This window comes from Dipodomys spectabilis, unplaced genomic scaffold (genome assembly GCF_019054845.1).
Source record: "Dipodomys spectabilis isolate Male_0828 unplaced genomic scaffold, ASM1905484v1 ptg000034l, whole genome shotgun sequence".
Taxonomy (NCBI): domain Eukaryota; kingdom Metazoa; phylum Chordata; class Mammalia; order Rodentia; family Heteromyidae; genus Dipodomys; species Dipodomys spectabilis.
Genome location: NW_024870711.1, coordinates 9636467 through 9663391, shown reverse-complemented (window position 1 = coordinate 9663391; position 26925 = coordinate 9636467). Strand labels below are relative to the sequence as shown.

Sequence of the window (26925 nt, the reverse complement as noted above, 5' to 3'; positions counted from 1 at the left end):
TTCAACCTCTTAGAGCCTGGAAACCCAGCCTGCCTGGTCCTCCTACACCGGCTCCTCCTGCCTACTTCCTGCACACCAGCCACTACTCCCCCATCTCCAAGCCCCCCGTCTCTGTGGTGTCCCCCAGAATCCCCTCCAGGAATGCGGGCCTCGATCCCCGGCTGCCGGCTGCTGCTGGCAACGTGGCACAGCCCGGGCAAGGCCAGGAAGCCGCCCGCCCCCCGCCTGTGCCACCCTGACCCGCCAACCTCACACCTCGGACCTGCGCTTGCAGGCTGCGGCTGGAACCTTCTGGAGGGAGGCAGCTGGTGAGGGCTGAGCGCTGGGGCCCAGCAGCCTTCGGAAAAACGTGACTCATCTTGCACATTCACAAAGGAAGGAAAAGCGCGTGTGGCATTCAAGTTTCCTGAAAAGTGCAGCCAGCACACGGCCCAGCTATGCAGCCTGGCACCGGGTGTGGTCCTGGAGCGCGCCCTCTGGTGGCCGCCGTGCACATGTCCCCTTGTCTGCACCGGTCTGGAAAAACTTTGGTTTGGTAAATCATAGCTCTGACTGGCCCTGGAGGGCCTGTGGGGCGGGAGGCGGCGTCTGGGAACATGGCACCCTCGTCCTGAGCACATCATTGAATTCCTTTCTTTAAGGTGACTTTTATTTCATTGGAGATACTAAACTCGGGTTTCCTGCTTGCTCCGCACGTGCTTTGCCATCTAAGCCAGGCCTCCAGTCCTTTGCTTTGGTTATTTTTGGAAGTAGGGTCTTGTCTTTTTACCTGAGGCAGCCTGCGCCTGAATCATGCTTACTCTGCCTGCATAGCTAGGATGGCAGACATTTGCCATCATGCAGTGTGTGTGTGTGTGTGTGTGTGTGTGTGTGTGTGTGTGTATAGATATATACATATATATATATATATGCTTTTATACACACACACACACTATTTGTTAACAGTCCTAGGGTCTAAACTATAGGTCCTCACACTTGCTAGGTAGGGTTATGAAAATGTTTTCTTTTGACAATATTAAAAACAGTAACAGGGTTTTCATGTACTGGTTATCCAAATTCTCCATTACTAACAAGCATCCTTCCATACTGCTTTTATCCAATTTCTTTTCTTCCCTCCCTCCCTCCCTCCCTTTGCAGTATGTTCATGTAAACAAATACTTCAATATATATTTCCCCAAAACAAGGTTTCTCTAACTACAGTATAGTTATCAAAATGGGGAAATTAGTGTCAATGCAATGCTATTGGCTCATCTTCTGACTTCATTTGCATTTTGCAAATTGTCTGCGTTCTATCCTTTTGGGAGCGAGAGCCAGCTCTGCGGTCACTGCTCCACAGTCTTTTCTCTTCAGTCCTCAGCCGTCTCATCTTCCACAGCCTCAGGCCTTGCCAGGCGTGCCCCAGCCCCTGCCAGCTCTTGGGTGATGGCCCTCACTTTGGGCATGCCTGACAGTTCCTCCTCAGACTCAGGTTCAGTTGGCAGGCGTGGTGCGTGTCTGCTGCCCTGTTCCTGGACATCAGCCGGGAGCTGCCGACTCCCTGGGGCACCTTTGCAGTAATGGGAACGCCAGTCCCCAGGACATTACATGGCAAAGCGCCGAACTTCGCCAGCAGGCCTCTTCCAACCTGCGTAACTCCTCCGTGTCTCTGGGGGACATGCCGTGGCATTGTGTGAATACCGTCTCTCTCCTCCAGCTCTTGCTTGCTCGTTTTAGCATCAGTCAGTGATTCTTGCCTGAATTATTCGGTAGTGGGTGACAGTTTCTAGTCCTCCTTTGGCTAGTGAGGAGAGATTCGATCTCAGGAAGAGATTTGCCATTGTTCCCAGATGTGCGTGTATTTGCGTGGGTATCTATCCAGGACACACTGTTATTTTGTTGAGTTGAAATTTTCCTTTGTTGTCTTTTGATGTTGTCATTGTCCTTCAGCCAGATACTAGTCGTTCACACCTTTAATCCCAGCTACTCAGGAAGCTGAAATCTGAGGATCCTTGTTAGAAACCAGCCTGGGCAGGAGAGTTGTGAAACTCGTATCTCCAATTAATCAGAAAAATGGCTGGAAGTGGAGGTGTTGCATGAATGTAGAGCACCAAGCCTTGACCCAAAAAGCTAAAGGACAGCCATGGCCTTGAGTTCAAGCCCCAGTAACTCACGTTCTCTCTCTCTGTCTCTCTCTCTGTCTGTCTCTCTCTTCCTCTCTCTCTCTCTCTCTCTCTCTCTCACACACACACACACACACACACACACACACAGCACTTGCCCTCCGCCTGGCTGGCGTGATCTCTTCAGGCTGTCCTGTGTCCTCTGACTTCCCCACTGTGCTGTCAGCCCTTCCCGACTTCCTGCATTACCTGGTAACTCACCTGCGCCGGCCTGGGACTCAGCCATCACTCCAAGGGGCTCTTGTTACTTTTGTGGAAAATGGTGTTTAGAGATAGCACTTCAGTACTGGGGGTGACAATTATTACCGGGGTGTCTTTGACCCAAGAGCCTCTCAGCAGAAAACCTGGAGAGATAACTTAATGGGAACAAGTAGGAGAAAACTTGAATAAAGCAAAGCAAGGTCCACCACATAGTGGAGTCCTATGTAGCTGCAAAAAAACATACCTCTGAACCATTATGGTCAAAGTCACGAGCACACAGTTCTTAAAAGGTACGACGAAGGCCCTACGAAGTATCTGAGTATACTTACCACCTCTAGAAGTCCAGATTGTAGAAGAATCTGAACAGGTCTTCCTCCAGTACCGATGAGTGTAACTTTCCATTGTGGTGGAATAGAGTTTTGTGTAAGTGCAGTTCTTACCGCTGTGAAGTGAGTCATTCAGTGGCATCGTGGGTAGTTGCAATAGATGCAGCCGTACCGTCCTCAGCGCTGTGTGGCCACAGTGCTATGAGCATTCTGTTGCTCTGACAAAATTCCTGTGGCAAACCAAGAAGTAGGAAGCATTTCTTTGGGCTCAGTTTCGTAGGTTTCCATCCATGGGAGCTTGGCCCTGTTGCTTTGGGCCTGTGCTGAGACTGTGCAGCCGGGGACCTGACACCTCTTGAGTCCTGGGGTGCAAAGAAAAGGGACCAGTGTCCTCATATCCCTTTGAGGGACATTTGAGATCCATGCCATAGCACTCCCCCAAATAGAGCTCATACCCATCCTCACTACCCCAGTCCTCACGCCTCGCTCCTTGCTTCCTGGCAGACACTAGTCCGCTTCCTGCCTCTGTGGATTTTCCTGGTGTGGACATTTTATGGAAGTAGAATCAGACAGTGTGATATTTTCTGTGTCACTTCTTTCCTTAGCATCCAGGCAAAACCAAATGGGATACCTGTAAGCAGAAAATTCAATGCGTGGCTTTTTGAAAGTAGAAGCTGGCTCTGGCACACCGTGGCTCTGTGTTCCTTGAAGCCCAGGGGTCAACCTCTGGGTCACCGAGGAGCGGAAGTTAGTGGCGGCTCACACCTGCATCCTAGCTACTCAGGAGGCTGAGAGCTGAGGATCAGGTTTGAAGCCAACCCAGGCAGGAAAATCTGTGAACCTATCTCTAATTAACCACTAAACAGCCAGAAGTGGAGCTATGATTCAAATGGTAGAACACTAACTTTGAGCAAAAAAACAAAACAAAACAAAAAAAACTCAGAGACAGCTCCCAGGTCCTGAGTTCAAGCCCAAGGGTGACAAAAGAAGGAAGAAAGAAGAAAAAAGCTGGAGTTCGGAGCAGGACGCTGTGACTTCAAGAAGGGAGCGAGTCAGGTCCCCAGGGCTTTCTACAAGGCTTTAAGGAGGCCTAGTGTGGCGGCTCGAGCCTGTAAGCCTAGCTGTTTGGGAGGTCGAGATTTGGGGGATCACAGTTTGAGACCAACCTTAGCATAAAGAGTAACCCTCCTCAAAAATAACCAACACATAAAGAGGCAGGATCCAGTGGTAGATGAAGTGCCTGCCTGTCGGACCTGAGACCTTGAGTCCAAGCCCTGGCACCACAAAAGCAAAAGATTTGATGGAGATTTAGGGATTTCTGCTGCAAACGGTCTTTGGCACGTCCCTGGGTTTCTCCAGTGAAGGTTCTCCTCTGCCCTGTCACCGCCAGTTCTCCGTGCATTTAGGAATCACTGGAGTGAGCTGAGCCGTGTGAGCAGACTTGGTTTGTCTCTGCCAAGAAAAACACTCTCTTGTCACTCAGAGAGCCTCTGACCGCAGCTCCCGTGGGCGCCATGAGGCTGTGCGTGACCGAGTGTGCCAGGGTGAGGTGGGTGACGTGGGGGGGGGGGCTGAGACTCAGACGCAGCCAGAGCCCCTGCGGAAGGCGTGAGGATGGCCCCAGGAACTCGCTGGGAGTCAAGCGCAAGGTGACCTTTAGAACTTTCCACAAAATACGACTGCGGCCCTCTGTCCACGAGGAGGATGGAAGCCAGTGTGCGCCAAGGCCCAAGTTGTTTCTCCCCAGCTCCCAGGTCCTGCCCCTCTCACATCCTCTGATTTTCATTGGACAGCCGTGGGGCCCCCACATCCTCTGATTTTGATTGGACAGCTGTGGGGGCCTTCTCTCATATCCTGTGATTTGATTGGACAGTAGTGGGGCTTCTCTCACATCCTGTGATTTGATTGACAGCAATAGGGCTCCATCCTGTGATTTGATTGGACAGTAGTGGAGCTCCTCTTACATCCTGTGATTTGATTGGATAGCAGTGGGGCTCCTCTCACATCCTGTGACTTGATTGGACAGCAGTGGGTGTCCTCCAGCCTGTGATTTTGAATGCACACGGGCCATGCTGGGACCTGGGTGCTTTTCAGGCACAGCATGGGGTCGTCAATGGTTCCAGAGTGACTTTTGGCTGGCGCGTCTTCATTTCCAGCATTCCTATAACAGACGACGCGTCCTGGGGTCCCGAATGCCCTGGAGGGGGAACCTGTAGGGCCACACGGAGATGCAAGGAGAGCCCACCCCAAATCTCAGCTGCTCCCCCACCTCGCCCCCGGGTGTCTGGTGACAATGCCAGTGAACACAACCTAACTCAGCGCCAACGTGGCTGCACTGATAGGCGGGGGCCGGTTTTGGAATTTTATTTTATATAGCCAGAAGTGCGGAGGGAAGGGCAGGCTTCAAGAGCACTGCTCCTGGGGTGTTCTGTGGACTCCTGGGTGTGGGAAAGCAGAATGTAGAGCACAGTGGCTTCTCCACACCAGGAGCTTTGAGATGCTCACGTGGCGTGTGGACCGGCACCTGCCCGGGCACCAACGCTGAGAGCTTCCTCTTCTGGGGTCTGCGAGCCCCTGCCCCGGTCCTCTGCCTCCCCTGCCCCCAGCACCGCCATCGGAAGGACAGTCTGCTTCACCACCCAGATGGTGGCAGGCAGCACATCTGCCAAAACCCAGAATAAACGGAGCCAGGTCTCGCGGCCTTGCTGTGGAGGATGCCACCTCGGGGCAGCGAGTCCAGGGTCGGAGCGCTGCAGGGTGGCGGTGGGCAGGAGCGCCGCCGCCCTGGGCTTTGGGCTCTGAGTTCACCAGTGCCCCTCCCCCCAGGAATTGCCCTTTTCCACCACGGTCCCATCTCGTGAGTTCCTCCTCCCGGCACCCCCTCCCAACTCTTCCCCTTTTTAGAAAAATTCCCGTGTGGAAAGCAATCGGAGCTATTTCTGGCCCCTGAGTCACACCTGCGTGAAGAAGTCTTGTTTCTGTTGGTTTGGGACATCACATGGTGGGCACCGTGATGCATGCCTGCCCGCCCCCTGCATCGGCGATGTCTGTAATTGTGGGATAAAGGGCATCGCCCCAAGCTGAGGAATTTCACACCTGTGTGGCTCCAGCATGGAGACTGTACGGGGGAGAGAGCAGATGGTTGAGGTTTCAGGAATTCTGTAAGCCAGCCCAGACCGCACTGCACCAGGACCTGGGAGAGAACGGAGATTGGCTGGCCTGCTAGTGCACACCTGTGATCCCAGCACTCCGGAGACTGAGGTAGGAAGACTGAAGACTTGAGGCTAGCAACGGGCCATCTAGTGAGAGACTGACGTAAGAAAACAGCAAGAAAGGAGGTGGAGGAGAGGAAGAGAAGGAAAAGAAGAAGGAAGAGGAAAAGAAGGAAGAAGAAGAAAATGAATTGAAGAATTTACGCTACAGAGATTGGCAACCACCGCCCATCGACCTCTCTCTGCCTCCCAGAGAGCTGTGAGTCAATAGTTCCCAGTGCCTGCTGCTTCTGGAGTTTGGAAGCGGGCGTTCCTCACCAGCCCCTGGGCACAGCTGGCCTGGGAAGAGCAGGTGGGACGTGGTGGCGCTCCCTAGGGAAAGGGGCCGCGGACTGCCCAGACTCAGCCCAGTCCAGAGCCCAGCACCTCCCTGCGGCTGATGCAGCCGCTCAGTCCTCTGTCTCCTTCTTCAGGGGCAGGTGGGGACCCTGGATGATCCGGGGCTCCTTCCTTCCCTCCTCCTAAGTTGCCACATCCCCACTCACTGTATATTACCATGGAGTGGATTTAGAGTGTAGCGCCCAGGGCTGGGCAGCGGTGGGGAGTCCTGCTCACCCGCCTCCCCACCCCCCAGGGCAGAGGAAACAATAGTGTGTGCCCTCTTCTGTGCTCAGCCACCTGAACGTGTCCCCAAGGGCATCGTGTCATGGACGTTCCCACCTGGCATAGATGAAGATGCAAATCAAGGCCAGAAGACAGGCCGGCGCTTTCTTTCTCTCGTGCTCGCTCACGCTTGTGCTTTCTCTCTCTCTCTCTCTCAAATATGTTTTTTATTGTAACAATACTGTACAGAGGGGTTCCAGTTACCTGAGTAAGGTAATGAGTACATTTCCTAGCAAGCATTGTTGGTTCTCTCTTTTGCCTTTAAGTTTTTCTCAGCATCAAGATTAAAAAATCAATGTAAAGAATGCCAAGAGGAGCCCGGCGCCGGTGGCTCACACTTGTAATACTAGCTACTCAGGAGGCTGAGATCTGAGGATCGTGGTTCAAAGCCAGCCTGGGCAGGAAAGTCAGTGAAACTCTTATCTCCAATAACTCACCAGAAAACCAGAAGTGGTGCTGTGGCTCAAGTGGTAGAGCGCTAGCCTTGAGCTGAAGAGCTCAGGGACAGCGCCCAGGCTCAGAGTTCAAGCCCTATAATCGACACACACACAAAGAATGTCAAGAGAGGGCTGGAGGTGTGGTTCAGTGGACAAACGCCTGCATAGCAAGCATGAGGTCAAATCCCAGTACCAGTAAAAATAACATCAACTAAAGATCACAGAGATAATCATTCCTTCCCCACCCCCTTCTGAGCCCAGGGTGCTCAGGGCTGCGGCTTTGAGTTTTTGTGTGGATGGTTGTGAGATGCGGGGTGGGAGGGGCTGGACTCTGGATAACTGGTGTTAGCTGCAACTTCCTCCACTGCCAGCTACGAGATCCTGCCACGCCTGCGCGTCAGCGTTAGGAGAGGGGATGGCGTGCTGATTGTCGGGGCCCAGCAGCCTGCTTGGCACATGGAAGGCCCTCTGTAAATGAGACTTATTATTTTGCTAATTAAAATACACTTCTTGGAAGACAAGAATGCCTGTGAATGATTGGCGGCCGCCAGTCCCCTCCGTCAGCCATGATCGAGTACCTTTGCTACAGGTTTAATGACGTCTTGTTGAATGAGAGATCTAAGTCTGGGACTGCAGGCCGGTCTCGGCTGCTGGTTATATGAATTTGAACTCTTGCTGTCAGGCACCAGACTTTGAAATGTCTGTTTCTACATAATGTATTATATAATTGTGTGAGAGGCCACACCTTCCTGCTTTTGTCTTTTCTTAAAATATGCCTCTTGCCGCTTCCTCTCTGAGATAAGTAAGTGTTCAGCGGCTCTTCCTCATGCATCCTTTGAGTTGTACGCAGATACTAGAACTTGAACCCAGAACCTCATACCTATGTCGCTCTTGCCACACCTCTGGGCTGGCATTTTGCTGGTTAGTGGGAGATGGACTCCAGGACTTCTCAGCCCCAGGTGGCTTCAAACTGTGATCTTCAGGCCTAGGATCACAGGCGGGAGCCATAGCACCTGGCTCCTTCTACATCTTTCACTTTCGTTTCCTGTTTCACTTTACGTGATTGTGTTTGTTTATTCTCGCTGTGTAACCCAGGCTGGCCTGGAACTGGTCTATTGTGAGCTGGCCTCAAACTTGCAATCCTCCTGCCTCAGCCTCCCGGGTGCTGGGATTATGGGCATGCCCAGCCTTGCTAGCTTATTTTTAAATCTAGTAAGCAGTATAATTTTGGTTCAAAGCTGAATTGATTTTCAAAAATAAATCTTAAACATAAAGCTCTAAAATCTACTTTCATTTTTAAAACATTAATGGCAGTAACTTTAAATACAGTAAACTGTATTTAAGTAGAGGAATAAATAATTCACTAACTTACTGGGGCCCGGCTGGCGACAGATTCGGTGGCTTGTTTCTGAGAGCCACGTCCTCGCTGGGCCGTGCTGGCCAGGCCTGGCTCCTTCTCCTCAGCCCTAGGGCCCTAAACACCAGCTCAGGTCCTCTTTTCCAGGCATGGCGGTCAGCCTTGCCTGTCCCAGCCCAGCCTCCTGTGCCTCTCCCTGCAGTGAGCCTCCCCCGCTCTGGCCCCTTGAGAGTCAGGCCTGCCCTAGGAGTTCGCACCTGCGCCCTGGCTTAGGACCTTCAGCTCTGTCTCCACCCCAGTGGGAAGGCAGAAGAACTCTGACTGGGAAGCCTGGACAGGGATGGCTCTAGGTGCTGCTTGGGAAGGTGTGCCGCCCCTGGGGACCCACCCGGCTGGATGCCCAAGGCACGAGTGACCCTGTTTTGAGTCAGCCTTCACAGGCCAGGCCAGCTAAAGCCCCAGAGGAGGAAGGCCCCTAGGCAGGGGTGAGGGGCGCATGGTGTATGTGGGGGAGATGACCTCTGATCTTCCAGGACCTCTGGCCCTGGAAGAGTCCTGGGGCGTCTGCAGTTCTGGTTGGGAGGCAAGGACACCAGGAAGCAAGTAGAAAATTCAGACTATGTCCTGAGGATGGAAAGCAGGCCGCTTGGCTGAGCAGAGGCCCAGAGGGCAGGGGTGGCGACAGGGATGGGGACAGGGGTGGGGACAGCAGTGAGGACAGGCTGGCTCAGACGCACAGATTGTAACTCACAGCCAGTCGTTGTCTAGGAAGCTGGTAGAGACAGACAGACAGAGAAGCTGAGAGCAGCGTGGGGCTGGTGCGTCTCTCGGGGTGAGAGGCCAGGGCCGGGGGCTCAGGGGCGGCCAGCATCGCCCAGGCCCACAGGTGCGAGGCTGCAGGTGTGTGCCCGCCCTTGGACTGACCTGCAGGTGGCTGTGTGGGGACGAAGGGCTGGGCAGGAGCTGAGAGCCACGGCTCCCCCTGCTGGGCGATCACGGGCTTCTCGCACGGGGCCTGGGGCTGCGTGGCAGGGGCCCCCACCCCACAGAGGGGGGCACCCTGGCGGGTGAGGCTCGCCATGGCTCCCGGGGCAGCTCAGGGCCTTCCTCAGGCGGCAGGTGGCTGACTCTGGTCTGCTCCCTCCAGCCCGTCATTGCCCGACGCTGTCTCGCGACGTAAGCTCATTGGTTCTCCTGCAGGCCCCAGGTGCCGGTCCTGGGGGGAAATCTCCACCATCCACATCATGAGCAGTGCACTCGGGGAGATCCTGGAACCATCCGCTCTATGCCTGCCAGCTCACACAGGGGCAGCCCAGCCCAGACGTGGGAAGCGACTTCCTCAGGGTCACCACGTTGGTCAGTAGCTGGTTAACAAGAATGTCAAGCAAAGAAGAAAAGCCAGGTGCCAGCAGCTCACCTCTGTCATCCTAGCTACTCAGGAGGCTGAGATCTGAGGGTCGCAGTTCAAAGCCAGTGTGGGCAGGAAAGTCCCTGAGACTCCTGCCTCTCATGACCTACCCAAGTGTCAAAAGTGAAGCTGTGATTCAAGTGGTAGAGCACTAGCCTTGAGCAGAAGAGCTGAGGGACAGCACGGAGGCCTTGAGTTCAAGCCCCAGGACCGGCACAAATAAAACACAAAAGCTTACTTTTCTCATGCGTTACCTGTTTCTGGTTGCAAAGCACATAAAAAGTAAATAGGTAAGGCTCTGTTTCACTCCATCGGGGGTTTGGTTTAGCAGCTGAGCACCTTAGGCTTGGCTGTGCTCCAGCCCCCTCCAGAGCCTCAGTTTCCCCATCTGTCAGGGGAGGGGCTGAGCTAGGAGATGTCCGCATTCTCTCAGCTATTGCACAGTCCGCAGCCGCTCGGAGCTCGGGTGAGGGTTCGCAGAGGACCTGCCAAGTTGTAGGCAGCCCTGCGCCTGGGTGAAGCCCTTCGTGTTTGCTTTTGCTGGGTGAAGCTGGGGCCAGCATCGGTTCCAGCCTGGGTCCTTGGCTTCTCCCCAAGCCACAGCCCTGCCCCTCGGAGCCCTGAAGCACACGATCAAAATAGTCCTGTGATGTCATTTCGTAATGGCAGTGAGTGCCGGCCAATGGGTGCCAGGATTTGTCCGCACAGGGTGGTTTCCTATTACAGTCTTTTTAAAGAGACATCGGACAGCTCCAGCTCCGCACATGACTGGCTGGCAGGCTGCACCTCCTCAGGCTCCCCTCCTTAAGTTCAAGAACTAAAACGACCCATGGAATGTCTGTGAGCCGCTGACCTCAGCCACAGAAACAGATCCCCTGCGAAGCTGAGTTTGTGCCCCGAGCCGTCCTCTTCTCTACTTCAGGACGGGCAGGCGGCTGACACTCTGCTCCCTGGCTGAGGGGCAGCCCGGTGGGAACTGCTCTGCTGAGATTGCACCTGGGTGAGATCCGATCGCCCGCGGGCGCAGCCACTGTAGGTCAGAGAAGGTGGCCCTGTCTGTGCCAGGTGCCCACTGGCCAACTCCATCCCCTGTGCCGGCAGCTAAACTGGGGCTGACGCCAGTTCTGCTATGCCCGCCTGCCACCACTCCCCCGGCCACAGCTACTCATGAAGCGCTTCGGAAGCCTCAGGAGCAGGAAATCCAAGGACCAGAACCGGAGCACTCAGCGGCGCCAGTCAGAACCGCACGGACTTTTTGGTAGGATGCGGCCCTTTTGCCTGCTTCTCTGGTGGCCTGTGCTGTGGGGCTGAGCCCTCTTGCTCCAGGCAAGGGGGGGGGGGAAGGCGGGGAGTGACCCCTTGCTATTTTGTAAAGCTAGTCTCTTTCCAAGACTGCTGTCTTTCTGTGGCCTCATTGGGCCCTGTGGAGCTCAGATTATGAATGGATTTGGAGGAGAGTAAGAATCTATGGGAAAGCCAGGTGCTGGTAGCTAATGGTTCATGCCTAGAATACTTGCTACTCAGGAGGCTGAGGTTTGAGAATCACAGTTCAAAGTCAGCTGAGGCAAGAAAGTCTGTGAGACTCCCATCTCCAGTTAACCACCAAAAAAGCCAGATGTGAGGCTGTGGCTCCAATGGCAGAGCCCTGTCCTTGGGCAGGGGTAGTGAGTGCCAGGCCCTGAGTTCATGCCTAGTACTAGCAGCACGTGCAGAAGGAGTGTGCGGGAACTTTGGTTTGGGATGGTGAAAGTGTGTGTGGATACTTGTTGGCAAGGAGGGGGAGAGGTGCTCACGCCCCTCCCCGCCCTGACCCGCCCTGTGTCCGAGCGCTGATCTCAGGATCCAGGGTTAAGGAGGGAAGCAAAGCACTTGGTTTGCCAGGTCCCTTGAGGAAGAGCTGGTGTCTGGGTCTCTGGGTCTTGGGTTTGGGGTTTGGACTCCCGTGGCTAGAGTAGAAGGCCCAGCAGCCCTCACTCAGTATGTCCTGGCATCCACGTGTGTGGCTGGGCTCTCTGTCCGTCGGGAGTCAAGCGGGCGGATCGCAACGCTTTCTTGGCTCTGGGAAGCTGCGGCAGCGGGTCCGCTTTGAGGGTTTGCAGGAAGAGACCCATTAAGTGTTTCTACTGCATAGGAACCATGATTGTATTCTAGAGGGAAATAAACCCCCGAAGCCAGGCACGGCAGCCCAAGCCTGTGTTCCTAGCTACTTGGGAGGTAGAGATTGGAGGTTCATGGTTCAAGGCCAGCTTAGGCAGGAAAAAAAAGCTTATGAGACTCTGTCTCAGGCAGCACTGGGTGTGGTGGCTTGTCCCTGTGCTCCCAGTGACACGGCATGAGACAAGGATGCAAGCCCAGACACCCCGACACAAAGTGAGACCTTTCCCAGAAAGCAGCCAATGCAAAGCCGGGCGCCCGTACCTTACCCAGAAAGCAGCCAATGCAAAGCCAGGCGCCCGTACCTTACCCAGAAAGCAGCCAATGCAAGGCTGGGCGCCCGTAACTCACATCTGTCTTCCTCGCTACTTAGAAGGCTGAGATCTGAGAATTGCTGTTGGAAGCCAATCTAGGCAGGAAAGTCTGTGAGATTCTTATGTTCAATAAACCACCAAAAAGCCAGAGTAGAGCTGTGGTTCCATCGGTAGAGGGCTAGCCTTGAGCGATAAAGCTCAGGGACAGCGCCTCAATACCGGCACAAGAAAATAAATACATGACTTAAAAACAAAACAAAATAAAAAGAACAAACAGCACAGAAAAGGACTGGAGCAGTTGTAGAGCACCTGTTTGCCAAACTCAAGGCCCCGAGTTCAAACCCCACTACAGCCCCTCCTGCTCCCAAAAACGACTCTTTCTGTTTTAATAACACAGAAATAAACACTGTAGAATTAAGTCAGAACCTATTATTGAAGTGAAACTCTGGTTTCACTAGTGGGAGGGGCAGACAGACCCACCATTAAAGCCCGGTCTGTGCCAGACAGTGGTTTGTGCCATGTTGTTTAAGTGCTGGCCGTCATCCTGTCTCCCACACGCTGAGATCAAAATAATATTTGCATCTCTACCAAGCTCCATGAGGATGTGCATGCAAATGCCCCCTCCGAATCCAGGGCCCGAGAGCCTCCCTCTGGGATTTGATGAGCAAGTAGAAAGCTGTGCTTTGGGCTTGGGACTTGACCACCCTCAGGTAGTTGAGAGCCCTGAAGCAGGCGGTCTGACTCCTCCTTTTGTTGAAGATGCAAGATACCCAGAGCTGGGCAGACAGGAGGTCCCAACCCCTCCCTAGGGCTGGCCTGGACCTATGGAGAGAAGGAAAAACAGTTGAGGAATTCGAAGCAAGCCTGAGTCCTTCTCCCCTCCTCCCTTCTTCCTGGTTAACCTGATCCACTTCTCCAGGCGTGGCTGAAGGTCACCGGGTAAAACCTCTCCGGTCCATTCTGGGTGTGGCCTCTGAAGCACCAGGTCTCCAGGGGACGTTCTTGCGGCAGTCTGAACCCCAATCCCAGCATACACTTATACCCTGTGTAAACCTGCTGATCGTGTGGGGGCTACCACACATTCTGCCGCAGCCAGTCACAGTGGTGTACGCCTGTAATTCTAGCCACGTGGGAGTCCTAGCAGAGAGGCCAGAGGGCTGAGGCTGCCCTGGGCAAAAGTGTGAGACCCTATCTGAAAACTAGGGAAGGCAAAAAGGACTGGGATCATGGCTCACGCGGTAGCGACAGTTCTGCTTAGCAAACACGAGGCCCTGAATTCAAACCACAGCACCACCATGCAAACAGACAAAGAAAAAAACGTACACAGGCGGCTTTCTCTGCCTCTCTTGGATGTATCATTGCAGGATTCTGTGTTCCGTTCCCTTCCAGAAGCTTCTTGTCCTTTTCACAGCTGCTCCTGTCACACAGGAATTCTCAGCGAGGCCTCTTCCCTCGCCAGGAAAGCTTCCTTGAGGGGTCCGGAATGTACCCGCCTTTCTTTCCCCACTACCTTCAGTGGAGGGTGCTGGTCCCCTGGGGTCCCCCAAGGCGGGCCTGGTGTTCCGCCTGGTGTCTTCCCTGCCGGTCTTCTGTGGTCTCTCTTGGACACTCGTGCACCCGACTCAGCCCGCAGACGCGTGTACGCGCAGGCGCACAACCTCGCACTGGCACCGTCCACACTCCACACTCAGACGCTTAGAGGCATGCTCCCCTTTGAACTATGAACCTGGTGAGGCCCCGCCCACCTCCTGTCTGCCTACTTCTGAGCTGCCACCGCCCTCTGTTGGCCTGCGTTTCCCCCTGAGCCGCTGCCCTGGGGCTGGACAAGGCCCCTGTAAGCCACACGTGCCAAGGATCCTTCTGGATTCCTTCTCCCAGAGGACCCTGAGTCAGGCAGGCAGCGGTCACCACACCTGAGGCCTCACCAGGCTGTGTCCCTTCCTGCCCCATCCCAGTTCTGCCCAGAAGATAAAACTAACCGGCTGTGTGCCCAGGCTTCCCAGAGCAGAGGTGGTTTGGGTTTGGGTTTTGTTTTAAGGGGACGGGGGGCACCTCTTTTGTGTTGCTGAGCCCTGAGCAGAATTGAGAACACGTGGACGGACCTCAGGTATCTGAAGGGGTCGAAGATCCTTCAGCAAGACTGTGAGCCCGGCAGAGCGAACAGAGGGGAGAAGGCGGTTTGGGAAGGGATATGTTTTCACAATCCACGAACCCATGGTGGGTTCGTTTCTCGTGGCCCTGGGGCTGGGGCTGGGGCTGGGGCTGGGTGCCTGGACCCCCAGGTCCTCCGGGGCGGGACCTGACTCAGGATCAGCCCGTGGTCCCCGGGAATCTTGGGCATCCTAGACACCCACCTACACCCCTCCATCCGCCCTCCCAGCTCTTCAGTGCGACCAATAGTTCAGATGGTGCGGACAGCTGAGATTTATCTTCTGAGTGACTGAGAGGAAAAAAATATGTGAAGTGTAAATACTCGGGAGAACAAGTCAACAGTGAGAGCTCCGGGCCAGGTCTCCTGCACCACCCTGCGTCCTTGGCCCTGAGCCTGGCCCAGCGTATCCCACGGGCCCGGGCCCTGGGGAGCGTCCTCACCAGAGACACCCGGAAGAGCGCCAGGCACGCCGATGGCCCCGGAGAAGTCCACCGTGAAGGGGGCTTCGAGGGAGAAGCGGATCGACCTGTGGCCACCAGGATGGATGGTAGATTGGACGGTGTCTGCTTAGGACAAAGAGCCTTGGGCACCAGGAGGCAGCCTGGGTGGATTCAGAAAGAAGTTTTGTGCAAGCACATACATACACAGCACACACGTGCACACACACACAGGAACACAGTCATAAGGAAGCTTTTTGTGTGTGTATGAAGTACTGTGGGAGCTTGGACTCAAGGCCTAGGTGCTGTACCTTAGCTTTTTATACTCAAGGCTGGTACTCTACCACTTGAGCCATACCTCCACTTCCAACTTTTGGGTGGTTAACTAGAGACAAGAATCTTGCAGGCTCTCCTCCTCAAAATGGCTTCAAACCACGATCTTCAGATTTCAGCCTGCTGGGTGAGTGATTGCCTGAGATTCTTGGCTGAGAGACGTAACTCATCAGCCGAGAATAGTGATTCCCACGTGAGAAGGAGAATCAGCAAAGACACTGAGGGCTTGCCTGAGTGTAACTCAGCCTCCCCAGAATTCCTTGTGTGTAATTCGAACCGCAGCTAGCTCCCATCGATGGGGAAGAGACAGTACCGCCTGCAATCAGAAAGGAGATGATTCCAAGCCAAAACACAGATGATCATGGCCTAGAACACAAACCCAAGGCACCAAGAAGGACACGGGGCCCCAGGGAGTGAATGACATGGCTCTTTATAATCCCCAGAGACAACAGGCAGGCCACAGGGAGCTGGAAGGTTCCTTCAGAACTCAGGTGTGGTCTCATGCCCAGCCCTAAAATTGGGTGAGACATAGCAGATAACTGTCATGTTAGCCCGGTTAGTATTATCATCATCATCCTCTTCTCCCACCCACCCCCCTTTCCTGAATCTCACTAAGTATAAACTCCAAGATGGCCTCCAACACTGGATCCTCCAGCCTCAGCCTCCTAAGGTGTGTAATCTCTGCACTGAGTGTGCCACCACACCCGGCTAACCTTGGCTTCTTGCTCTTCAGTGTCCCATCTCACCACACGGTCACAATGCTCCCATCAGCCAATCACCAGCAATCTGGAAACTCTCAAACCAACAATAGTCTACTTTGAGAATGTTTGCACACACTTCCTCCCAAAGGAGGCAAGTCTAGGCCAGACCACTCCCGGGGGTCCTGGTCAGTTGTCCTGCTCTGTTCTCTGAACCCTATGCCCTGGAGGAATTCCCAGAAATGCGCTCCATTGTAGAGAAAGGATGGCCAGGACAGTCAGAATGGAAGGCACGTCTCCTTGGAGCATGTCTGTTGACAAATGATTTACTGCCTGTGGGGACGGAAGCGTGTGGATGTTTGCCAGGGCAGAGCAAAGACAATGGCCTGGTATGGTAGGTGATGACACGGGGCAGGTTTGACGGCGCTTCCGGCGTGTGAGGCTCGCAGCTCAGGAGTAGGCTGCTGTGGCATGGCTGAGGTGCGGCAGCCCCAGGGGGGCGGGCACGCAGGAAGTGCCCTGGTCAGGAGGCAGGGGTGAGGAAAAGGGGGAAGGGGCAAGGTGGTGTGAGCAGATGAGGACTGGCTGCTGTGCTCCTCTCCGGGCTGTCTGGAGTTTAGGTCCTTGCCTCCGGGTCCCTCGGGTCCCCTGGAGCAGGTGGTGTGGAGCAAGGGCTCTGATTGGCTAGTGTGTGTATGAAAGGCGGGCTTCCGGGCTGGCTGGCCGTCCCTCCCCAGCCTAAATGTGAGGATACAAGAATGTAGAAAATCAGCCCAATGCCAGTGGCTCACGCCTATCATCCTAGCTATGCAGAAGGCTGAGATCTGAGGATCAGGTGTGAAGCCAGCCTGGGCAGGAAAATCGACGAGACTCTCTTCTCTCCATTTAATCACAAAAAGCCAGGAGTGGAACGCTGTGGCTCAAGTGGTATTGCACCAGACTTGCAAGAGCATGAGGACCTGAATTCAAGCCCCAGTACCGCCACTGAGACCCAAAATCAACCCAAGAATCCCTCTCACACGCGATGCTGTCCCTGTAGTTCAGTCTCCCTTTTATGTTTACTTTCCCATTCCCCCCACCCACAGCAGAGAGCGCCCCTCCCTAAGGGAGCCAAGGTTGGTGGGGGCTGTGGGAGGAAAAGGCTGTGTCCCCCAGCCCAGATGCCCTGGGCTGCACTGAGCCTCCTGCACAGCGGCCTGGGAGGAACCGGAGAGCAGATGGGCTGGGACAGGCAGCCGGACTCTTGAGCCCAGCACTGGGGGCAGGCTGTGCCTGGGCCTCCTGACAGGCCATGCTGGGAACAGCGCCCTCCGGTGGTGGTAGGGGACAGGAGCCGTTGCCATTGCCTGACTGGTGGGCCAATGAGTTGTGGAATCTGGAAAGTAGATTTCCTCTCAGACAGCTGTCAGAATGATGTAGGCAGGAAGCTGCCCTTCTGGAGAGTTCTGTGGCCCAGCATCTGTAGTCCCTGGTCTCCTTCTGTTTGCTGAGCTCCACGCACCCGATGACAGAGGTGACCAGGACTCTGTTGAGTCATGGCTCAGCGGTCCCCTGGCTGGAAGGAGCACACCCAGCTCCGCGCCTGACTTAAGGAGACAACCAGACTGCACAGTGGCTTGCACCTGTAATCCCAGCTACTGCGGAGGTCGAGGTCTGGAGGCTGAAAGATGGAGGTCAGCCAGAGCAGAAGTGAGTGAGACCTTATCTCAGCCTATAGCTAGGCCTAGCAATGCTTGACTGGCATCCCCACTATGTGAGGAGAAGAATAAGAGTTCTGAGCCCCCCAGGACAGAACTGGGACCCAACCTCAATAAATAAAGCAAAAAAGAGCTGAGTTGTGTGTTTGTGTAGCACGTGGAAAAGCTGTTCTCATCACCCTGAGTATCCTCCAAGACACAGTCCTGCCAGCTTGTCCGCAGACATGGGCGGTTCCACATGGAACCTGGCAGCACGCTGTGAGCTTACATCTGGGTACCAGTTGGACATAAGCGAGGGCCACTGGTGGGGGTCGCACACGTAAGCAGCCTGACGTGCGCCCCACCCAGGCGAGCAGTGAATGGGTGGAGAGCCTTCGCTTTCTCGTGCCTGGCGCTGCAGGCTCGGCTCCACCCCTCATGGTCTCCACGCAGACGCAGGTGTCTCCCTTACCTGGAGCCTGAGCCTCCCCGCCTCACAGTGCCCCTGGGGCGGGGCCCAGCGTCTGGATGGCTGGGAACAGGAGGCAGTTGAGTTTCTAGCCACTCGCCGTCGCTATGACAACCCTGACTTACCCCAGCCTCGCACTAAAAATAGATCACCTTCATGCGGGATAGAAAGACCAAAGAAGATCAAACAGGGAGGGCCCAGAGGGGGGACTCCTCCCCACAACCCCCACAGGATCAGCCACCCCCACCTCCACCAAATGGGAAGGCCAGGTGCCTCCCTGCCCCCCAGTGTCCTCTGAGCCAGAGAGATGCAACCTGCTCTCTTCCCCCTCCTCCTGCCCCCCCTCCCCCCGCCAGGCTCCTCGCTGTCTTCTTTCTGGTCTGAATGCAGCCCCATGAAATTGTAAATCATAAACTGCCTTCCTTATTCAGCCTTTCTGCCTCCGTCCTCCTGCCCCCTGCCTCCAGGGTGCTGGAACCCTGGTTTGTTCAGGGTTTTTCATCTGAATTCTGGCTGCAGGATGGTGAATATTTTCCAGGCTCAGAGACTTAATTAGCAGGATGGCATGAGAACTCAGAGTCCTGGGTATGAGAAGCAGTTGAAGGCTGGGGCCTGTTGTGAATGGGAGTGTGCCCACGGGGGCGGGGGGGCTTGCAGAATTCCACAGCGGCCCGGCTGGGGAGGGGTCGCTCTCCTCCTTGTCTGCTCTTTGTGGGACCCTGGAGGAGAGGCAGCCCCTGCCGGGCTCACTCAGGGAAGGACTCCTCATGCAGCCAATTGCATTTTCTAAGTCGTAAATGGAAGCCACAGAATGACTGGAAAGCCAGGGAATTATCCCAGAAATGGCTGCCTTGGGGAGGAAAGGAGATCTCACGGGGCTCTCGCGTGGGGTGCAAAGACTCCACACATCCGCCTTGTCTGAGGGTGGCTGCGCTTCCTGAGGTGACTGCGAAGGTTTGGTGCCAGGAGGCGGTGTGGCCCCGGGCAGCACCGGCTGGGCAGCCTCGCCTTGCTCTCCCCCGTGGCTCCGTGGCTCCGCGGCTTCGCAGCGGCAGCTAGACGTACGCAGGCACCACAGCGCTCCACGCGCTCCTCAGCGCCAGCAGACAGCTGGGGTCTGGAGACTGAACTTGGAACGCTGAGAGGCCTGGGGAGCCAAGGCAGCCTGGGTACTGGGGTGCCTGGATTTGGGCCTTCCTGGGGTACGCTTCTCACACCAGTGGAACCCCTGCTGCCAGAAGCTGTTAGTGATGTCTCTTCCTCCTCTTCTTCCTTCCGTTCCTCTTCCTCTTCTCTAGGTTTTTTTTTTTATTACAGTGATAACTAGGCATAAAATTGGCCATTTTCACAGGGCTAAGGCAACATTGCACTCCTCTCGAACTTCAGAAGCACTAAAAAATCTCAGGGTCAGTGCTGGGCACTGGTGGCTCACTGGTGGTCATCTTAGCTACTCAGGCTGAGATCTGAGGATCGAGGGTCAAAGCCAGCCCTGGCAGGAAAGTCCATGAGACTCTTATCTCCAATTAACCACCAGAAAACTGGAAGTGGCACTGTGGCTCAAGTGGTAGAGTGTTAGCCTTGAGCTGAAGAGCTGAGGGACAGCGCCCAGGCCCAGAGTTCAAGCCCCACAACTGACAAAAAAAAAAATCTTGGGGTCACCCACCCACATATGGAAGGGGGAGCCCCCAGCCCAGCTCTGCGGCTCCCCTGGGGTGGAGGAAGAGGCTGGTGGCAGGGATTAAGAGGCGTGAGGAATGTCACTTGCCGGGTGGCGCCGTGCATATCTAATCAGTTATGGTTTGTGTTAGCTGCACATCCGTAACCAAACAATGTGCACTGGCAACCTCCACCCGTGACGGTGTTGAGCTGTGGGGGACAGGGTCCCCGCGCAGGGGGCCGCAGCAGGCCCCCGTGTCAGCCCTGTCTGCCCCTGCACAGGTATTTCAGGAGAGCACCTCAACCTTGGACGTCTGCTTTCCACCTTTCCCAGCGGGAACCCCTGGGGGAGGTGAGGGTGAAGGGTGATGGGTGACAGTGGTCGCATCCTTGTGCATGGGGGTGGTGCTGGGGGAAAGGAAGCCCTTGTATCTGCTGGGAGAAGGGGGGGGGTGTCAGGGAAGAGGCAAGAGGTGTGGCAAGGTGGAAGGTCAAAAAGGGGAGGGAAGGGGGGAGGGGCAGATGAGTGAGCAAAGGGGCGGGGCACAAGAGTGGGGTGGGATGGGTAGGGCAGAGGAGTGGGATGGGGAGGGAGAAGGAAGGACTTTGCAGCAGTCTTACAACCTTAAGCCTTGTAGCCTGAGTTCTAGACCAGGGGTTGCTCAAGTCAGATCCTGCCACTCTCACTACACCCAGATGGAGAGATGCATGGTGGGAAGGGCAGAGGAAGGATGGAGAGATGCATGATGGGAAGGGCAGAGGAAGGATGGAGAGATGCATGGTGGAAAGAGTGGAGTAAGGATGAAGAGATGCATGGTAGGAAAGGCCAAGGAAGGATGGAGAGATGCATGGTGGGAAGGGCCAAGGAAGGATGGAGAGATGCATGGTGGGAAGGGCCGAGGGAGGATGGAGAGATGCATGGTGGGAAAGGCGGATGGAGAGATGCATGGTGGGAAGGGCCAAGGAAGGATGGAGAGATGCATGGTGGGAAGGGCGGAGGAAGGATGGAGAGATGCATGGTGGGAAGGGTAGAGGAAGGATGGAGAGATGCATGGTGGGAAAGGCGGATGGAGAGATGCATGGTGGGAAGGGCCAAGGAAGGATGGAGAGATGCATGGTGGGAAGGGCGGGAGGAAGGATGGAGAGATGCATGGTGGGAAGGGTGGATGGAGAGATGCATGGTGGGAAGGGCGGAGGAAGGATGGAGAGATGCATGGTGGGAAGGGCCAAGGAAGGATGGAGAGATGCATGGTGGGAAGGGCCGAGGAAGGAGGGTGTTTATGCTGCCATCTTCAGGGCATGAGCTTCAGCTTCACTGGGTGGAGGAGTGTACGTAACAATAAGTCAGTCCTGGTCAATGGCTGTTGCTTGGCTCCAGGGAAGCTGTTAATGCTGTCGTTGCTTGAAGGGTGCAGTCCATGAGATGGGTCCTCCACTGCCCATCATCCCCACTTGAGGGGGCTCTATTTCCTGAGCCTCTGCTATTTCTTCTTACACACCCGTCCTGTCCTTTCCAGAGCTTGGGTGAATGCCTGGGAGCGGGTGTGTGGGAGGTGGGCAGGTGGAGGCGGGGCTGGCACGCTGTCCTGCTGCGTTCAGGTACTCTGTGGCCCCATGTGAAGAGTCAGTGCTTTTCAGAGCAGCAGATTCTAAGTTAGACTTCGTGCAGCACAGTCTCTCAGGCCACAGGCTGCAGTGGGGGTTGAGAGAGTCCTGGGGCCCCGGACTGCAGGTCACAGCTGTGTGTGATCAGAGATCTCACGGTAGGGCTCTCTCCTGTCTGAAGCCCAGTCCCTCTGTTAGGTAAGGAGGTAAGGAGCCCCTTATGTAGCTTTTTAGAGATCCCCCAGGTGCCCACAAGTGTCTTATTTATTTTGTGTATTATTTGCATATTTTATGTGCTATTCTGGAGCTTGCTTTTTACAGCCTTGTAACCTCGTAAGGCTGCATACACCAGCGAGAGTCTCCCAAGATGAATGTTTTCTTAGGAACAGAGAACAAAAGAAACACATGGTCCACACTAACCTGTACTCCGGGAGGCTGAATCTCGGGAGCTTTCCCAAGGCAACATAAAGAGGAGCGTTATCTGGCATTTTGAAACACTGATCCTGGCTTACAGGAATGCTGACAGAGGTGGCGTGAGTCAGAGATGGAGCAGGCAGTGTCTGGGTGCATGTTGCCACAGATGTCCTTTCCCTGACCGGCGGCGGTGGTTTTGTGCAGGGCTGTGGGTCCAGCAGTCTCTTGTGATGGTTCTTGTTATCAGGAGATCTCCTCTTTCATCATCATCCATCTTTCTTTCCTTGTCAGTGTTGTTTGGCTAGGGATTGACATAAGCAACTCCATTTTGATCCTGATAACTTTGCCAAGCAGGCCAACGAGGTAACGTCTCATCCAGGCATCTGCTGGTGGAGCTGCCGGCCGTTCTCTGCTTCTGATTTAAGAAATGTTGTGACATTGCAGAACACCTGTGGCTCCAGCTCCTGGGGGGCTGAGGTGATCAGCCTGGACACCAAGGCTGGACACCATGCCCTGGGTCTCAGCTGCCAGCCCTGTCAGTCGCCCCCAGCCCCGCTGGCACCTATCCCACCCAGTGTGGAGGCCCCTTCCTCCCCCTCCAGCCGCCTGAGGCGCTCCAGCGGAAATCCTTCCCATGCAAGGGGTCTTTGTCCTTAGTTTACCCATCTACCCCCTCGGATGCAAGATCTTTAGTTTCATTTCCTGCCTGGGAGAGTCCCTGGCTCCCACGGGTGCTGGAATGCGTGTGGAAGGACAGCAGAGGAGCGTAGCTCCATCCACCTGCGAACGCATGGCACTCCAAGGGTGCCGTTCACCCCCCCCTCCACTTTGCTGGAGGGACCTGGCTGGCTCGGCGGCACTGGTCATGGTGGCTGGAATGTGGCGCTGAGCCAAGAGCTTCCCAGTCTCCCCCCCACACACACATGCCAGGCCCGCCCTCTATCCTCACTGAAGAGCATGGGGCTTGAGCGTGTCGACACACGACTGACGCACCATGCGATCACCCGCTCCCCATGCTCACGCACTGGTGTTCGGTGACTGACGCACCACGCGATCACCCGCTCCCCATGCTCACGCACTGGTGTTCGGTGACTGACGCACCGCGCGATCACCCGCTCCCCATGCTCACGCACTGGTGTTCGGTGTATTCGTGGAGCTGTGCATGTGTCTGCCTCCATGGTCCTTTTAGAAAGCTTCATTGCACTAAGGAAAAACCCCATGGTCCTTAGGTGTCTCCCCCACTTCCTCCCATCCTGGTCCCCCACCCCTGCAGCCTCTAAGCTTTCTGTGTCTGTGGCTTGGCCATAGCTGTTCCGGATGCTTCATAGAAACGGAGCCATCCAATACGTGGCCTTCTGTGATTGACCTGTCTCCTTCAGGGCCAATCCTTGATCGCCATTCTTGATCCCTATGTAAGGGAAGGAGGTTGTAGAAGACAGACAGCGTCCCCCGAGATGGGCTCCATAGAAGGGGTGCACTGGCAGCTCCACCTGCCCTGTGCTGAAGTCCTTCCCTAAGCCAGCAAGGTCTCTGTCAGACCAGGTCTGCAGCCTGGGCTGGAGCGGCTCTGGGGGAGGGGGGCAGGGGAAGAGAACCAGCTCTAAGATCCAAGCGCCAGGGTCAGCACCTGCCAGGCCCCACCCCTTCACTGCCAGGACCAGGGAGCCGCAGCCAGCCCTGTGCAGACAGCGCCACAGCAACGCTCCAGGGGTTCTGAGCTGGTGCTGGTGTGGGAAGGGGCCGGCAGGGAAGGCTTCAGGGAGGAGATGGCAGTGTGGGATGGGAAGGGAATCCGCTTGGATGGGAAGTGCTTGGATGGTCACCCTGAACCCTGGGACATGGGCTGGAGAAGAATGGTTGGCCACTAACACCTTCGAGAGACTCTCCACTCCGTACTGGCAAGCTAAGTGCACTCTGTGACATTTGAGTTCTAGAAGCCAAACGCCCCTTTCAGACGAGGAGGTTGGGATTCAGATCTCAGAGCAGCCTGGCAGCTGGAGCTGCAGGCAGTGCGGGCTGCCACAGGGCAGGCCCGAGGCACCGTCAGCTCCGCTCCCCTGCACAGGAGGAAGCCCGGTGCACTGCCACCCCAGCCCCGCAACGCTGCCCGCTACACCCTGCACTGCACCCTGCCCCACTGCCCCACTACACCCCGCACCGTGCCCTGCACCGCACCCCACTACACCCCGCACTGTGCCCCGCACTGCGCCCCACTATACCCTGCACTGCACCCCGCACTGTACCCTGCACCGCGCCCCACTATACCCCGCACTGCACCCCGCACTGCTGGCCCACTACACTCTGCACTGCACCCTGCACCGCACCCCACTATACCACGCACTGCGCCCTGCCCCACTGCCCCACCACACCCCACACTGCACCCCGCACCGTGCCCTGCACCACACCCCACTACACCCCACACTGTGCCCCGCACTGCACCCCACATTGTGCCCCATTACACCCTGCACCACTGCCCACTGCACCCCACACTGCACCCCGCACCGCTGCCCCACTACACCCCGCACTGCGCCCCGCACCGCACCCCACACTGCACCCCGCACTGCACCCCGCACCGCACCCCACTACACCCTGCACTGTGCCCCGCACTGCACCCTGCCCCACTGCCCCACTACACCCCGCACTGCGCCCCACGCCACTGCCCCACTACACCCCACACTGTGCCCCGCACTGCACCCCGCCCCACTGCCCCACTACACCCCGCACTGCACCCTGCCCCACTACACCCCGCACTGCACCCTGCCCCACTACACCCCGCACTGCACCCTGCCCCACTACACCCCGCACTGCGCCCCACACCGCTGCCCCACTACACCCTTCACCGCGCCCCACGCCACTGCCCCACTACACCCCACACTGCACCCCACACTGCGCCCCGCCCCACTGCCCCACTACACCCCGCACTGCGCCCCGCACCACTGCCCCACTACACCCCGCACTGCGCCCCGCCCCACTGCCCCACTACACCCCGCACTGCGCCCCGCACCACTGCCCCACTACACCCCGCACTGCGCCCCGCCCCGCTGCCCCACTACACCTGGCACTGCGCCCCGTCCCACTGCCCCACTACACCCCGCACTGCACCCTGCCCCACTGCCCCACTACACCCCGCACTGCGACCCGCCCCGCTGCCCCACTACACCCCACACTGCACCCTGCCCCACTGCCCCACTACACCCCGCACTGCGCCCCGCACCACTGCCCCACTACACCCCGCACTGCGCCCCGCCCCGCTGCCCCACTACACCTGGCACTGCGCCCCGTCCCACTGCCCCACTACACCCCGCACTGCACCCTGCCCCACTGCCCCACTACACCCCGCACTGCGCCCCGCCCCGCTGCCCCACTACACCCCACACTGCACCCTGCCCCACTGCCCCACTACACCCCGCACTGCGCCCTGCCCCACTGCCCCACTACACCCCGCACTGCGCCCCGCCTCGCTGCCCCACTACACCCCGCACTGCGCCCCGCACCACTGCCCCACTACACCCCGCACTGCGCCCCGCCTCGCTGCCCCACTACACCCCGCACTGCACCCTGCCCCACTGCCCCACTACACCCTTCACTGCGCCCCGCCCCGCTGCCCCACTACACCCTTCACTGCGCCCCACGCCACTGCCCCACTACACACCACACTGCGCCCCGCCCCGCTGCCCCACTACACCCCGCACTGCACCCTGCCCCACTGCCCCACTACACCCTTCACTGCGCCCCACGCCACTGCCCCCCTACACCCCGCACTGTGCCCCGCACCGCTGCCCCACTACACCCCGCACCGTGCCCCACGCCACTGCCCCACTACACCCCACACTGCACCCCGCACTGCACCCCGCCCCACTGTCCCACTACACCCAGCACTGTGCCTCACACCGCTGCCCCACTACACCCCACACTGCGCCCCGCACCGCTGCCCCACTACACCCCGCACTGCGCCCCGCACCACTGCCCCACTACACCTCGCACTGTGCCCCACACTGCGCCACGCCCCACTGCCCCACTACACCCCGCACTGTACCCCGCACTGCGCCCCGCCCCACTGCCCCACTACACCTCGCACTGCGCCCCACACTGCGCCACGCCCCACTGCCCCACTACACCCCGCACTGCACCCCACGCCACTGCCCCACTACACCCAGCACTGTGCCTCACACCGCTGCCCCACTACACCCCACACTGCGCCCCGTCCCACTGCCCCACTACACCCCGCACTGCGCCCTGCACCACTGCCCCACTACACCTCGCACTGCGCCCTGCACCACTGCCCCACTACACCCCGCACTGCGCCCCGCCCCACTGCCCCACTACACCCCGCACTGCGCCCCGCACCACTGCCCCACTACACCCCGCACTGCGCCCCGCACCACTGCCCCACTACACCCCGCACTGCGCCCCGCCCCACTGCCCCACTACACCCCGCACTGCGCCCCGCCCCACTGCCCCACTACACCCCGCACTGCGCCCCGCCCCACTGCCCCACTACACCCCGCACTGCGCCCCGCACCACTGCCCCACTACACCTCGCACTGCGCCCTGCACCACTGCCCCACTACACCTGGCACTGCGCCCCGCCCCGCTGCCCCACTACACCCCGCACTGTGCCCTGCACTGCGCCCCACCCCGCACCCCGCACTGTCCTGCACTGCGCCCCGCATCACTGCCCCACTACTCCCCGCACTGCACCCCACGCCACTGCCCCACTACACCCAGCACTGTGCCTCACACCGCTGCCCCACTACACCCCACACTGCGCCCCGCACCACTGCCCCACTACACCTGGCACTGCGCCCCGCCCCACTGCCCCACTACACCCCGCACTGTGCCCTGCACTGCGCCCCACCCCGCACCCCGCACTGTCCTGCACTGCGCCCCACATCACTGCCCCACTACACCGCGCCCCGCACCGTGCCCTGCACTGCGCCCCGGCCTCCACCTTAAGCTCCACCTTGTTGTCTGGATTCAGCCCTAAACGCAGAGCAGTTCTAGAAAAACCCCAGCAATGGGGCAGCAGGCAGGGAAGGACGTGGGGGTGGAGCGGGCCGGTGCATGGACAGCTGGGCAGACGTGGAGCGAACGCGGGGAACTGGCTGTGGCTGGAGAAACAGGACTGAGCCAGCCAGGGCCGGCACTGGGCAAAGGCTTAAGTCAAGGCCCGTTCCTGGGGCACCATGCGTGCAGACTTTGTCTAGGCCCTCTGACCCATGCACCCCGCCTCCACCCTGCTCAGGAGGGCTGG

At 57.3% G+C, this 26925-nt stretch overlaps 1 protein-coding gene across 5 annotated transcripts in view; it reads left to right on the top strand.

Annotated features, from left to right (window-relative positions):
* Prkag2 (protein kinase AMP-activated non-catalytic subunit gamma 2) overlaps positions 1-26925 on the top strand; it is a 213147-nt gene that overhangs the window by 84483 nt on the left and 101739 nt on the right. Inside the window, exon 1 of one of the 5 annotated variants that reach the window (XM_042677171.1) lies at positions 10895-11021. The exons of 3 other annotated variants lie outside the window; for them this stretch is intronic. In XM_042677171.1, the coding sequence (XP_042533105.1) occupies positions 10931-11021 (91 nt within the window). In that variant the 5' untranslated portion in view covers positions 10895-10930. Of the gene's footprint in view, positions 1-10894; positions 11022-26925 lie in introns of those variants that run through there. One more of the 5 variants, XM_042677174.1, reaches the window with a different exon arrangement.